Genomic DNA, 13,294 nt, shown 5'->3' with positions numbered 1-13,294 from the left:
AAAAACTTTCCAGAGCTGATGAAAAACACCAATCCAAAGTTTCAGGAAGCCCCAAATTGTATAAGTAAAAAGATATTCATATCTAGACATATCACAGTAAAACTGCAGAATACAAAAGGCAGATACTTAAAAGAAGATACAAAAAGAAGATACTGAAAATAGCCAGGCCCAGCCGGGCATGGCTCAGCAGTTGAGCATCGACCTAGGATCCAGGAGATTGGGGTTCGATTCCCGGTCGGGGCACATGCCCAGGTTGCGGGCTGCAACCGATCAATGACTCTCTCATCATTGATGTTTCTATCTCTCTCTCTCCCTTCCTCTCTCTGAAATCAATAAAGATATGTAAAAAAAAAACAAACAATAAAAAAATTTTTTTAAATAAACAAACAAATAAATAAATAATAAAAATAAATAAAAATAGCCAGAAAAGAAAGACAAATAACCTTTAAAGGAATTACAATTATACTAACAGATGACTTTTCAGTAGCAATAAAAGAATGAATAAAGAAAGTAGTAGCCCTAGACAGTTTTGCTCAGTGGTTAGTGCCGGCCCTCAGACTGAAGGGTACCAGCTTTGATCCCGGCCAAAGGCAGGGACCTTGGTTGCAGGCTTGATCCCCAGCCCTGGTCAGTGTACATGCGGGAGGCAACCAATCAATGTCTCTCTCTCTCTCTCTCCCCCCCTCCCTTCCACTCTCTCCGAAAAAACAATGGGAAAAAAATCCTTGTGTGAGAATTAAAAAGGGAGGCAAGGAGGGAGGGAGGGAGGGAGGCAAGGAGGGAGGGAGGCAGGGAGGGAGGGGAAAGAAAGATGTTTGTGAATAAAAAATACTGATTATATAAAACAATAACATTATTTTATGGTATTAAAAATTTTACAAAAAGAACTAAAATACAAAACATCAGTAGCATAAGTAAAGCAATCAGAGTTGAATTAATCTAAGGTCTTTGTATTGTTTAGAAGGTTTAAGATGCTGATTAACTTTTGACTTTAATAATTCAATTATGCTTATTAAAATTTCTTGGATAGGAACTAAAAGTTTATCCACAAATCTTACAACTTCCAAACTGTAGAGGGAATAAAAGAGAATAGATTAGCCGGGCCAGGCGTGGCTCATCGGTTGAGCGTCGACCCAGGATCCAGGTGACTGGGGTTTGATTCCCGGTCAGGGCACATGCCCGAGTTTCGGGCTTGATCAATGACTCTCTCATCATTGATGTTTCTATCTCTCTCTCCCTCTCCCTTCCTCTCTCTGAAATCAATAAAAGATATGTATATATTAAAAGGAAAAAAAAAAGAGAATAGATTAAAACCAAAGTGAAGCCAATAGAAGGCAGATAGAAAAAATAAGAAATAAATTACAAAGTGAGGTAAGTAGAAAGCTAAAACTTAAAAATTTTTTATTTATTGATTGCTTTTTAAAAAGGGAGAAAGGAGAAAGAAACATCGATTTGTTAATGCACTTATTATGCCTTCACTGGTTGATTCTTGTATGTACCCTGATCAGGGATCGAACTCGCAATCATGGTGTATCAAGATGATGCTCTAACCAGTTGAGCTACCTGGCCAGGGAAAGTTGAAATATAGATAATAGGAATATATCCAAACTTAATGGTTATCACTAAAACTACAAAGAAATGATGAAACGGTCCAGTTAAAAAGTAAAGATTAGCCCTGGCCACATGGCTCAGTTCAGTTGGTTGGATTATCAGTCCTTACACCAAAAGGTTATGGGTTCAATTCCTGGTCAGGGCAAATACCTAGGTTGTGAGTTCCATGCCCAACTGGGGTGCATGGGGCAGGCAACTGATTAATGTTTCTCTCTCTCTTCCTCTCTCTCTTAAAAAAAAACACAGAAAACCCTTGGGAGAGGGTAAAAAAAAAAAAAGAATATAGAGGGCCCCGCCTCTCCGCCTCCTCTGCCAGCCGCTGGGGCTGCGGCTCCTCCTGGGGGCTGGTTCTCGCTGCCTAAGCCTGGGCGCTGAGGGGACACAGGCGTGACAGGCTCATCGGCCGCTGGCACCTGGAGCTGCCGCATCCAGCCCGGCCCGCCTGGCCGGGGTCCTGGGATGAAGTTCGCCCTCCGCGTCCCTCGCCCTTTGCTCCCCGCTCTTCAGCAGGCGGGCTCCCAGCGGATGGGCCACTCTCCGGCCCTTCCCGGGCCACACCGCAGCCACTGCCCGCGCCCAGAGGCAGGGCTGAAAACAGACTGAAATCATTTTTCAGAGTTAAAAGACTATCAGGAAGACGAGATGGGGACTCCTGGTTCTGGAGGGAAAAGAACACCTGTGAAAGACCCATTTTCTGCAGAAGATGAAGCTCTGAGTAACATTGCCAGAGAGGAAGAGGCAAGGCTGGCAGCAAAACGGGCCACCCGGGCAGAAGAGATACACGCATGAGAGAAATGGAACGACAGCAAAAAGAGTTGGATGAAAAATCTGACAAACAGTATGCTGAAAATTACACAAGACCTTCATCTCGAAATTCTGCCTCAGCAACAACCCCTCTAAGTGGAAACTCATCTAGAAGAGGAAGCGGGGACACCAGCAGCTTAATAGATCCAGACACCTCATTAAGTGAATTGCGGGAGTCTTTGTCTGAAATGGAAGAAAAGTATAAGAAAGCCATGGTTTCTAATGCACAGTTAGACAATGAGAAGAACAATTTGATCTACCAGGCAGACACCCTCAAGGATGTTACTGAAGAACAAGAGGAACAGATGGCAGAATTTTATAGAGAAAATGAAGAAAAATCGAAGGAGTTAGAAAGGCAGAAATGTGTAGGGTGTTGCAGCATAAAATGCATGAACTTAAAGAAGGCCTTTGACAAAGAGATGAGCTTATTGAGAAACATGGCTTAGTTATAATCCCCGATAGCACTTCCAATGGTGAGGTCAAGCATGAGCCAGTGGTTGGAGCCATCACTGTGGTGTCTCAGGAAGCTGCTCAGGTCTTGGAGTCTGCAGAAGGTCCTCTAGATGTAAGGCTACGAAAACTTGCTGGAGAAAAGGAAGAGCTGCTATCACAGGTTAGAAAACTGAAGCTGCAGTTAGAGGAAGAGCAGCAGAAATGCTCCAGGGGTGACGGCACGGTGGCTGGTGACCTGGCCCGACTACAGAATGGCTCCGACTTGCAGTTCATCGAAATGCAGACAGATGCTAATAGACAAATTAGTGAATACAAGTTTAAGTTTCAAAAGCAGAACAGGATATAACCACCTTGGAGCAAAGTATTAGCTGGCTTGAGGGACAGGTGCTGAGATATAAAACTGCTGCTGAGAATGCCGAAAGTAGAAGACGAACTGAAAGCAGAAAAAAAGGAAGCTACAACGAGAGTTACGAACAGCACTGGACAAGATTGAGGAGATGGATATGACCAACAGCCACCTGGCCAAGCGGCTGAAGATGAAGGCCAACAGGACAGCACTTCTGGCCCAGCAACAGAGAGGCCACCTGTCTACCTGGCTGCTCTCCTGGGCCCCACCCAGAGAGACTGACTTCTGTCCGTTGACAAACCCCTTTTAGTACTGTTTGAGTTTTGTCTTTAATATAGCCACCTTTGTATTTTATAATTTATGAGAGAATGAAATAGGTTGAATCTTCATGAATGAACAATTCAGATTTTGTTTGTAGTTTAATTCTAGACTAAGAACTGGTCCATGCTGGGGGTTTTGTTTTTTATTCCCGTAATTTTAGAATCAAATTTACTCACCATTTGCCCCCAGCTGCCTCAGTGACTGGGCACTCGGAGGCCTCCACCTGGGTTGTGGAGGACAGCAATTCTGAGTGCTCACTGAACTACTTGCTGGAGACCTCAGAGAAAACACAAGTGCCTTCTCCACAGTGCAATTCAGACTTCAGTGATCTCCAGTGGTCAAAGCATGCCCTTCATGTCAGATAGCATTTATATTTTAGTGAAGAAACAAGTTCACAGGTGGGGAATATATGTTTCACTAAAATTTATATGTTTGGAGGAAAAAGCCTTTTTTGTAAAATATTTAAATTTATATAAGAAAATGTTAGAAAAAGATATGGGGAGTGTACATAAAACTTGCTTTATTGCATGGTACAGGGAAACCCAGGTCCCAGTACTCTTAAAGTAAGAGTAGGGTCCTTAGTCTTCAACATCAGCTGTGCTGTATCTTTTAAGGTATTTCATCTACTGCTGCTTTGTGAAATGAAGCCTCAGATAATTCCAATTGGGGGTGAGAGGGGCAGGGCAGGCAGGTGGGACATCTACCTGGAGATTCTATTAAACATATCCTTTTGCTGACCAAAAAAAAAAAAAAAAAGAATATAGAAAAAGTATAAATACTATCAACTGGATTAATAGAAATTCACACATATGCTATTTACAAGAGAATCATCAGCATTAAAAGGATATGAATAGGTTGAAAGTAAAGAATGGGAAAAACACAAAAATAAAGCTGGTATAACTGTATTAATATCAGGCAAAACAGAACTCAGAAGACATTACTAACAATAAAGAGGATTACTATGTAATGCAAAAAAAATTCCATTTACTAGGACAACATAACTTTAAACTCATATGCTCCTGTTTGAATAGTTTCAAAATATGTACATGAAAAAATCAACAGACAAGTCCATCATTACAATGAGAAACTTTAAAACGTCTCATTTGGGAAGTAGATAGTTCATACAGGTAAATCAGTTAGGATGTAAAAGGTTTTAGCAACATAAATAACAAGTTAGGTGTACCAATGTACAAATTTTATATTCACAAAATTTATATCAGCACTATTCATTATAGCTAAAAGTAAAAACAATCCAAATGTCCATTAACTGGGAAACAGATAAACAAAATGTGGTATTATCCACATAATACAGGGCAGGGCAAAAGTAGGTTTACAGTTGCTTATATGGAAAATAATACAATAATAAATAAATAATAATACAAGAATAAACTCTTATGTTTTGTGTACTCACACTATAAACTTACTTTTGCCCTACCCTGTACATGTTATGACATCAATGAACCTTAAACATATTATGCTCAGAGAAAGAAGCTAGTCACCAAAGGTCATATGGTGTATGACTCCATTTATATGCAATGTCCTAAGCAGGCAAATCCATACAGAAAGTAGATTGGTAGTTGCAAGAGGCCCCTGGGAGGAGGGTCAACAGAGAATGCCTGTTAGGTATGTTCTTCTTTTGGGGATAATGAAAATATTCTGGGTTAGATAGTGGCAATAGCTCCACAACTTTGTAAGTATACCAAAACCCCTGAATTCTATACTTTAAAAGTGTGTACATTATAACTCAAATAAAGGAAATATGTATGTACAAACACAGTTTTAATAAATCTAACAACATTTTTGCAGAATCTCTATAAAAGAACACTTAAAGCTTTGCTAAAATAAATTAAAGAAGACTTAAATGAAGACACACCAAATTCATAGACTGGAATAATCAATATTGTAATTATGTCAATTCTCCAAAATAAGATCTATGGAGAGTCAACACAATTCCAGTAAGAACTGTTGACTTAAGACACTAATACTAAAATATATAAGGAAAGGCCAAGAATGAATAAGAAAAGGGCAAGAATAGCTAACATGCTTTCCTGAACAGATAAAGAGTTATAAAGCCATAATAATTAAGGCAGGAATAGAACAGCCCAGCAATAAACTGGCCAGAACCAAAGGAACAGAAATAAAAAGTCAGAAAGAGAGCCATGAGCACATGGAAATAATGACAGCAATGACATTGCAGACAAATGCGGAGGGGACGGCCATTTTAAGGTGCTGCTTATACCTGTAGGAAAACAGTATCTCTACCTCACAGGATACACAAAAATCAATCCCAGCTGCTTTTAAGGCTTAGATGTAAATGATAAAACTATTAAACCTTCAGAAGAAAATATAAAAGAATGTTTTTATAAACTTTGGGCAAGAGGAGTTTCTGAAACAAGACAAAGGATAAACCACAAAGTTAAAGATTTGTGCATTAGAGTATATTAAAATAAAAAACTTCTCATCAAAAGAACCATAAAAAGAGTGGAAAAAACAGACACACAGAGGAAGATATTTGTAACACATATAACAACAAAAGATTAGTACCTAGTTCAAAAATTTCTAGAAACATACAAATGACAACCCCCTCCCCCAAAATAGACAAAAGATCCGAGCAGACACAGAATAAGAGTAGTTCATAATCATATGAATGGAAGTTCAGTCTCTTTAAAAATAAAAATGCAAACTCAAACCACCAAATGAGAAACCACTATTCACCTACAAGATTGGTAAATATTAAAAAGCCAGGTATTGATCAAATTGGGTACCTTCCAAATTTGATGCTTTCTTACCTTATAATAGGCCTTTGCATTGTTAAAAAGCAGCTGGAAGTCAGCAGTCAGCAGATTAACATCATCATACTCTTCCATTTTTAATTTCTGTTGGATTTTCATCAAGTCAATAGGCTGAGAAACCACTTCATAATAGTCTGGTTGATTTCTGTTATAATTTAATGGTTTTTTTAAAAGGTATTAATCCAAAGCCTATAAAGAGTTATATTTCAAAATATCTGTGGTAATGTCAATATTTCAAGTGATAGAACATACCAGACTTACTGCCATTACTAGAACTAAAAGTGAATAACGAAAGCAAGATGCATATGCACGCCCTTTTCAAAATATGTGTTAGTGATATAAAAACCTAAATTACCCTATGTGATGGTCTTTTATATGCTAAATATTTAAGATTTAGGGCACCAACACTAAAACCATGTCAATGGTATCTTCTGCAAATAGAAATGATTTATACTTCATGGTGTTTAATAGTGGCTGAAAACAGATACTCAAAGCTCTTTATCAACTGTGACCAAACAACTTTTTCTGCCCAGTACTATCAAGTGCCTAGTAGATTAGAACTATACTGTTCTAATATCATTACTAAAGTTACAAAGGAGGAATCTGAGGGCCTCGGCACAAGCAGCTCACCAAAGATAAAGGGACATCAGATGTATCCAAGCATGACCAAACAATTAAAAAAATAAAACACCTTGGGAATGATAAACACAAAATTCAGGATAGTGATTATATATTGGAGGGGAAACAGCGAGTGACATACAGAAAACTTCCAATGTAGTTACAATGATAATTTCTTCAGTTGGGTTTGGGGTTTATGGATGTTTACTTTTATCCTTCCTGGCTTTTTTTCAAACTAAGTTCCATGAGACAAGCAAGCTGTCTAAAATATGATCTATGTGGCTATTTTTCTCAATTCTCCCTTGGGGGTAGGTAGTTAACTTCATTCTAGAGCTGTAAGATAAGATTACTTTTAATCTGTCTTGGGACCTTGGCTGACATGTTATAGCCATGTTAAGTATATTTAACTCCTAAAAACTTTTTATTATGACATAAAAGTTGCAGAATAGTACAAAGAATGCTTTTTTCTGAACCATTTGAATGTAAGCTGCTGACATGTCCTATAACCGCTGAGTAGTTTAATGTATATTTCCTACAAACAAGGATCACAGTTCAACCATCAATATCAGGAAATTAACTGATATAGTACCACCATTTAATCCTCAAACCCCACTCATATTTTGCTCAGTTCCAAAATTGCCCTTTGTAACAAAAGGATCAACTCTAGAATCACATGTTGCATTTACTTATACTTCTTTAGTTTCCTTCACCCTGAAACAATTCCTCAGTCTTTCCTTGACTTTCATGATCTTGATACGTTTGAAGATTACCAGGCCAGTTATGTTGTAAAGTGTTGTCCCTCAATTTGGGTTTGCCTGTTTTCCTGGTAAGTGAATATTATGCTACTTTGGCAGGACTATGACAGAAATGACAGTGTATTTGTCTCACTGTATCCTGTCAGGTGGCACATGACTTCAACATCTCATTACTCAGACGAGGCTACTTTTGATCACTTCACTATTGTGGTGTCTGCCAGCTTCTCAACTGACCACCTTACTCTTTTTCTCCTTGTACATTATGGATAGACACCTCCAGACTATGTAAAAGCCCATTCCTCACCAATTTATTTATATCAAAATATATTCCTGTTTTACTCAGTGGGTTAAAAACTATTATTATAATGACTTTTATGCTTAAACTGCTCTGGGTTCAGCCAGGAGTCCTTTCAAGATGCCTTCTATTTTCTTTGGCCTTTTGACATGTTACCATCACCCTTTGAGAACCTGCTTATTTTCTGGTACCATAAGATCTTACAAGCTCATCTCATATTTCCTGCCCTTGAAATCAGAAATTTCCCCCAAAGAACTATAGTTTCTTTTAATGGTAAATAGTATTCATTTATTTATCCTCACTAGAGGATATTTTTTCCATTGCTTTTCAGAGAGAGTGGGAGGGGGGGAGAAACATCAATGTGAGAGAGACACATCAATTGGTTGTCTCCTGCACGCGCCCCAATCAGGACCAAGGAAAGAGCCTGCAACCGAGTTAAGTACCCTTGGCCAGAATGGAACCTGGGACCCTTCAGTCCCTCGGCTGACACTCTAACCACTGAGCCAAACAGGCTAGGGTAATGGTAAATAGTATTTAAAAACCAAGACCAAGGTGCTAGAACTATAAAATTAAGTATTAGGGGATAAAAGGAGTACTCAATCTGCTACTCAGAGAAAGTATAAGAACATTAAGGTATTTGTGAGTACCCAATGAAGACTCATCCAGGCCTAATATCAATGTGTTAGTGGTGCAAAGGGACTTTCTCAGAGTGAGCATTAGGGCTTTGTTAACTTGATATCCAAGATGGCTCTCTCTACCTGGGTTTGATGGGTCATAGTCCACTGCTTTGTGCTGAGGTTTAGCTTTTAAATACCATTTACTTCTGCAGCCTCTCAGGCTTAGGGATTTATCTGTAGACAACTGAGAATCCAAAGAGGGAATGAATGTACAGTAGTCCCTCTTCATTTGCAGCTTTGTTTTCCATGATTTCAGTTACAGTAAACGTGGTCCAAAAATGTTAAATGGAAAATTCCAGAAATCAATTCATAAGTTTTAAGTTGCATGCTATTCATGCTACCCTGCACCATCCTGACCAGGATGTGGATCACCCCTTTGTCCAAAGAATCCACACTGTATCTGCTACCTGCCTGTGGGCCACTTAGTACCCAGTAAAGCTATCATTAGGTCGACTGTGGCAATACTGCAGTGCTTCTGTTCAAATAATGGCCTCAAAGTGCAAGAGCAGTGATTCTGGAAATTCAGGTATGCCAAAGAGAAGCTAGCTGTAAAGTGCTTCCTTTAAGTGAAAAGATGAAAGTCCTTAACTTAATAAGGAAAAAAAAAATCGTATGCTGAGGTTGTGAAGACTGATTGATAAGAATGAATCTTCTATCCATGATGTTGTGAAGAAGTTTGAAAAAGAAATTCATGCTGGTTTCGCTGTAACACCTCAAACTGCAAAAGTTATAGCCACAGTACATGATAAGTGCTTAGTTAAGATGGAAAAGGCATTAAATTTGTGGGTGGAAGACATGAACAGAAAATATGTTCCAATTGATGGCAATGTGTTATGTCAGAAGTCATTGAGCCTATACAAAGAGTTCAGCAAGGGATCCCCTGAAACAAATGACATCAAGCCATTTACTGCAAGTAAGGGTGGTTACACAGATCCAGGAATAGGGTTGGACTGAAAAATATAAACATTACCAGAGAGGCTGCATCTCCTGATGAAGAAGCTGCTGCTACATGATAAAAACTCTCAAAAAATTAGGTATTAGGTATGGAAACTCCCTCAACATAATAAAAGCCATATTTGAAAACCCACAACTAGTATCATACTCAAAATGGTGAATAACTGAAAACTTTTCCTCTAAGGTCAGGAACAAGACTAGGAGGCTGGCTCTTGCCACTCCTTTTTAACATAACACTGGAAGTCCTGGTGAGAGCAATTAGGCGACACAAAGACATAAAAGGCATCCACCCATCTGGACAGATTATCTCTGTTCACAGGTGATAGGATCTTATATGGAGAAAATTCTAAAGATTACACACACACAAAAAACGTTAGAACTAATAAGCAAATTCAGCAAAGTTGCAGTATACAAAATCAAGATACAAAAAAATCAGTTGCATTTCTATATACTAACAATAAACAATCCAAAAAAGAAATTAAGAAATAATTCCATTTATAATAGCATCAAAAAGAACAAAATACTCAGGAATAAACCTAACCAAGTAGGTGACTTACACACTGAAAACTATACATTTCTGTAAGAAATTAAAGAACAAACCAATAAATGGAAAGATATCTCATGTTCTTGAATTGGAAAACTTAACCTTGTTAAAACACCAATACCATCCAAAGCAATCTACAGATTTAACACAATCCCTATCAAAATCCCAAGTTTTTTGCAGATACAGAAAAATCAATCCTGAAATTTATATGGAATTTCAAAGAGCCCCAAATAGACAAAACTACCTTCAAAAATAACAAAGTTGGAAGACTGTCAAGTTGACTCATAAATTAACCATCACAGAGGAATCACACTTTATGATTTCCAAACTTACTATAAAATTGCAAGTGTAGCAAAGATGTGGAAAAACTGGAACCCTTGTAGACTGTTGGTGGGAAAGGAAAATGATGCAGCAATTATGGAAAACAGTATGGTGATTCCTCAAAAAATTAAAAACAATTACTATAGATCTTGCAATCCTAATTCTGAATATACAGTATATCCCAAAGAACTGAAAACAGCATCTCAAAAAGGTATTTGCACTCCCATGTTCACTGCACATTATTCACAAGAGTCAAGAGGTGGAAGCAACTCAAGTCTTTATCAATGGATGAATGGATAAACCAAATAAGGTATACTCATACAAAGGAATATTATTCAGCCTTAAAAAGGAAGGCAAGCCTGTCACATGCTACATGAATGAATCTTGAGGACAATATGCTAAGTGAAATAAGCCAGTCACAAAAGACAAATAGGGCCCAACTGGCATGACTCAGTGGTTGAGCATCAGCCTATGATCCTGGAGATCGCAGTTCGATTCCTAGTCAGGGCACATAGTTGGGGTTTGAGCTTGATCCCCAGTAGGGGGCGTGCAGGAGGCAGCCGATCAATGACTCTCATCATTGATGTTTCTCTGTCTCTCCCCCTCTCCCTGAAATCAATAAAAATATATTTAAAAAAAAAAAAGGATAAATAGGAATCTAAAGAAGTCAAATTCATAGAAACACAAAGTGCAATGGTGCTTTCCAGGAGTTGGGGGGAAAGAGAGAAATGAGAAGCTGTTTAATGGGTACAGTTTTAACTGTGCAATATGTAAAAGTCCTAGAGTTGCTGTATGTACAACAATGTGAATATACTTCACACTTATTGAGATGTATTCTTAAAATGGTTAAGACAGTAAATTTTACGTTGTGTATTTTTTTATCACGATTTAAGAAAAATTTTGAATATGTTTCACTACATCTTGACAGGTAAAACAAATCCAACTTCGGTATCATTTAAACCATTCCTTTCAAAAGAAAATCAATTACCAAATACTTTAAACACTGACCCAAGACCAAATTCCTCCCACTCACCTTCCAACTCACCTTCGCTTCGGTGCCCTAATGAAGAGCTCACAGAGAAGCCTGCCCTGTTCATCCTTATAGTCCCGGATGGTATTGTAGAGCTCATGGCACACAGCAATCTACACATAGGAAAAGAGAAAAAAAGGACAAGAAAAGTGAGCGGAAAGTCAGTGCAGATATATGGATTATCTTTAATAAGAAAATACCCATTAAAGGCAAGTAGAGAAGAAAAAGGGCGAACCCCCAAATTACCATCTGGGAACCCAAGTCTGAAATATGCTGACAGTATCTCTCTTTATTTAAAATAATTTAACTGATAAATGGTATCAGTTAATGGTATCTTTCATCAGATTTATGCTACTGGTGATTTTTTTTTCTTTTGAACTAAGTTAGTTCATATAGTTCTTTTGCTTAAAATCATCCAATACAGGGGCTTCTTACTACTCAGAGAATAAAATCTGAACCCCTACCACTGCCCACAGAGTACACAGGGTAACAACATACCCTGGCTGGGCAGACTCTGACAGTCTCCTCCCTCTTAACCATCTCTCTATAATCGTAACACACCAAATTCATTCCTGCCCCTGCCCCTGTGTGGAACATTCTTCCCCAGCGCTCTGCAGGGCTGGTGCCTTCTCATCACAGAGAACCTGAAGGTTTGGGCCACAACAGCCTGAATCACCCAGACTTTTCTTCTTAGCACTTATCACCAACTGACAGTACTTTATTATTTATTTGTTCACCTGTTAACATTTTGCTTACCCCATACTAGAATCTAAGCTCCATGTGAAAAATTGGCTTGTCTTACACATGGCTGTATCCCAATCAACAGAACAGTACTTGGCAAAGACAAGCACACAGTTATTTGAGTGACCACACAATGGCACATACTGATATTCTTCATTATTTCATAATATTAAAGTATACTATTACTGTAAGACTTATGGCTAAATAAATACAGGGTGTCCCAAACAGTGTATACATATTTTAACAGCTAATAGCTCAATTTTGAAAATGAAATGTATTTTAATAAACACTGACTTTATAATTATTCAAAGTGTGTGTATACATTTTGGGGGGACACCCTATATTTTTTTTCATAAAAGAAAGGTTAAGAATATCAAGCCAGAGAAAAGAAATGGAGAGGCCTTGCATCTTAACTGTTTATCATGAAAAGGATAGGGGATCGTACGAAAAGCAGGCAGAAACTGTGTGATCCACATTACTCACAGGATCTACAGTTGGAAGATTGGAAAGTCTCCTCCTTTTCCTGCTTGGGCCTGGTGTAGACACAGAATGGTGCCCGTCATCAAAGTCCCCGCTGACACTACTGGAAGGGGAGGTCGCTCTTCTTCTTTTGGAACCCATGGAATCCAACTTCTTCTATAAAAAATAATTAGCCATGTTCTTATATTTAAATTTAAACTCTGCCACCAAGCCCTCAGCTGGCCACTTGATATCAAGCTTTTGGTTGACTCAGGAAGATATTTTAACTGTGGCCAAGAAGCTTGACTAACTGGAAGATTTTTCAATGGAAGTCCTAGACCTTGTTGCTTTAGTCCCTTCATTTATCAGAATGCTACATTTTCAACTTGGATGGTACAAATTCAGCAAAAGTAGACTCATTTGTGTATCACCAATTTTGAATGACTCAAAACAGTCTGGCGCCAAAAGTACCCTGGACTGGAATTGAAACCCCAGTGCAGTGGTACAACAGTGTGCTGCAGGTGTTGATCCCTTGGCCCGAGGCAGCCATGCAGGCCTTTGGGACAGAAGCCT

The 13,294-nt window shown here is 38.5% G+C and overlaps 1 protein-coding gene and 1 pseudogene across 9 annotated transcripts in view; one reads left to right on the top strand and one right to left on the bottom strand.

The window, feature by feature from the left end:
• PBRM1 (polybromo 1) overlaps positions 1-13,294 on the bottom strand; it is a 108,392-nt gene that overhangs the window by 90,301 nt on the left and 4,797 nt on the right. For 5 of the 8 annotated variants that reach the window (XM_081160317.1, XM_081160315.1, XM_081160310.1 and 2 more), the window contains 3 exons: positions 12,746-12,898; positions 11,537-11,634; positions 6,325-6,472 (listed from right to left, as the gene is read on the bottom strand). In XM_081160317.1, the coding sequence (XP_081016443.1) occupies positions 6,325-6,472; positions 11,537-11,634; positions 12,746-12,883 (384 nt within the window). In that variant the 5' untranslated portion in view covers positions 12,884-12,898. The remainder of the gene's footprint in view (positions 1-6,324; positions 6,473-11,536; positions 11,635-12,745; positions 12,899-13,294) is intronic. The other 3 variants (XM_081160312.1, XM_081160316.1, XM_081160313.1) reach the window with 1 other exon arrangement.
• On the top strand, positions 2,254-3,524 carry LOC308568081 (leucine-rich repeat flightless-interacting protein 2 pseudogene; annotated as a pseudogene). Its single transcript has one exon. The product of its transcript is annotated as a leucine-rich repeat flightless-interacting protein 2 pseudogene (transcript).

This window comes from Miniopterus schreibersii (assembly GCF_964146895.1).
Source record: "Miniopterus schreibersii genome assembly, chromosome: 15".
Taxonomy (NCBI): domain Eukaryota; kingdom Metazoa; phylum Chordata; class Mammalia; order Chiroptera; family Miniopteridae; genus Miniopterus; species Miniopterus schreibersii.
Note: the sequence above shows the minus strand (reverse complement) of the source record. Positions and strands in the feature narration are given on the sequence as shown.